General features: G+C 43.3%; 1 protein-coding gene across 1 annotated transcript in view; it reads right to left on the reverse strand.

Moving 5' to 3' along the window:
* LOC113814909 (protein Skeletor, isoforms B/C) overlaps nt 1–2,500 on the reverse strand; it is a 33,200-nt gene that overhangs the window by 1,872 nt on the left and 28,828 nt on the right. The window contains exons 4-5 of the mRNA XM_027366975.2: nt 1,613–1,733; nt 1–17 (exon numbers count right to left, since the gene is read on the reverse strand). The exon at nt 1–17 is cut by the window's left edge and continues 149 nt beyond it. Coding sequence (XP_027222776.1) covers nt 1–17; nt 1,613–1,733 — 138 coding nt within the window. The remainder of the gene's footprint in view (nt 18–1,612; nt 1,734–2,500) is intronic.

Here is a 2,500-nt window from a genome sequence, read left to right on the forward strand (position 1 = left end):
ACGTGGCCGAAGTCGATCTGCGGAGGTTCGGACGAGTTGTGACTTTCTATTTTCCGTTGTAAAATTAGGAAATTATGTACGAAAACACACGCGCGTATATACGTGCATATATACATTGGCTTAGCGTATAATTAATAGAAGTTGAAGATAATAGATTGATAAATAACACCTTAATAAACAATTAGTGCTTTGAGTATTCGAACATGTGTTTCTCATTATCATTACTGTCATTTTCATTACTTTCCTAACTTTTATGCTATTATCATTATCATAAAACTATTAAATTCTTCATATTCATCGTCATCATAAGCCACTATGATTACTATCACCACCATCACCATCACTATCACCATCCCATTATCATTATCACTATTCCATCATCCTCATCCTCATAATCGTCAAAATGATCATCACCATCACAATAATTATCATGACTGTCATCACCATCACAATCATTATCACCATCATCATTACTCTTTCTTTCTTCATCATCATAATCGCCATCACAATCATCATTTTAATCATCATCACCATCAACGTGATCCTTTTCATCACCATTATCATAATCACTCATCACCCATCATCATTTTCACAATCAATGTTATAATCATCACCATAATCATTATCATCAACATTATAAGCAGTATCAACATCACACCAATCTTCACCACTGTTAGCATAATTAATAACACCATAATCATCATCATTCACTAACATCATCACCATCACGACAATCATTAGTGTCATCACCATCATCAGCCTCATTAACTATCGCCACAGTCACCACCACTACTTTAACCACTGCCACCATCCACCACCACCAACATCACTTTCACCACCACTCATCACCACATTCACCCACCAGTCACCACCACCAACCAGACACTACACCACCACCACTCATCACCACATTCACCCACCAGTCACCACCACCACCCAGGCACCACATCAGCACCGACCAGACACCAAGCGCAACACCACACTTTCACCACATTCACCATCAACCAACATCAACTAAAATTCCCCATCATCAACATCACCCACCACATTGAACCACCAGCGCCACCAACCAACACCAACCACTACTTTCACCAGCATCACCCAAACACCAACCATCTTCCACCAAAATACTCCCCCCCCCCCCACCACCACCACTACCACCAACACCAACCAAACACCATACCTATCACCACCAACGCCCACCCCACTACCACCTATCCCCCACCACCAACACCGCAACCGCAACCACCACTACCCACCAGAACCACAACTACCACTAACCACCTTCACCACCACCAACCCCTCCCTCCCCCCGCCATCACCACCACCAACAACCCCCCCCCCCTCACACCTCTACTACCAACCAACTTCACCACCACCACCATCACCACCAACCACCTTCACCACCACCACCAACCCTCCCGCCCCACCCCACCACTAACCTCCTTCACCCCCCCCCACACCACCACCAACCCACCCACCCCCCACACCACCACCAACCCACCCACCCCCCACACCACCACCAACCACCAACAACCCCCTACCCCACCAACCACCACCAACCCCATCAACCACCACCTCCACCACCATCACCACCTTCACCACCACTCACCGAGAACTTCCTGCACCAGACGGACAGCCACTGGACGTCGTTGAGTGACCTTTGACCTTTCTTGGTGACCGGGAACTTCAACACCAGGTTCTTGTTGCGGTAAGGGCCCAGGACTTCGGTTCTGATGGGGGGGGGGGGGAAGAGATGGAGAGAGAGAGAGGTTAGAGTGCGACGGAGAAATGGTGGAGAGTGGTGGAGGAAAGAATGGAAAATGGTGAAGAGTGATGGAGAAATGGTGGAGAGTGATGGAGGAAAGAATGGAAAATGGTGAAGAGTGATGGAGAAATGGTGGAGAGTGATGGAGGAAAGATGGAAAATGATGAAGAGTGATGGAGAAATGATGGAAAATGGTGAAGAGTGATGGAGAAATGATGGAAGATGGTGGAGAGTGATGGAGAAAAGGTGGAGAGTGATGGTGGAAAGATGGAAAATGGTGAAGAGTGACGGAGAAATGATGGAAGATGGTGAAGTGTGATGGAGAAAATGTGGAAAATGATGGAGGAAAGATGGGAAATGGTGGAGAGCGATGGGGAAAATATGGAAAATGGTGGAGTGGTGGAGTAAAAATGGAAATGGTAGAGAGTGATGGAAAAATGATGAAGTGATTATAAAGAACCTTGAATAAATTGAATCAAATTAAAAATAAACTGTATATCAAATCAAATTAGATTGAAAAAATGGATGAGATTAAATTAAAGATAAATAAAAAATTAAGTAAGATAAATAAAACAAAATAAAAACTAGATAGATAAAATACAAAATAAAAATATATAACTGATTTGTTCAATTAGTGAATACACACATACATCAACTTAAAAAAACAGCATTAAAAGAAAATTTCGCAAAAAATAAGAAAGCAAATAGCCAAAACAAAAACAAAAACAAAAT

The sequence above is a fragment of the Penaeus vannamei genome, chromosome 37, assembly GCF_042767895.1.
Source record: "Penaeus vannamei isolate JL-2024 chromosome 37, ASM4276789v1, whole genome shotgun sequence".
Lineage (NCBI taxonomy): Eukaryota > Metazoa > Arthropoda > Malacostraca > Decapoda > Penaeidae > Penaeus > Penaeus vannamei.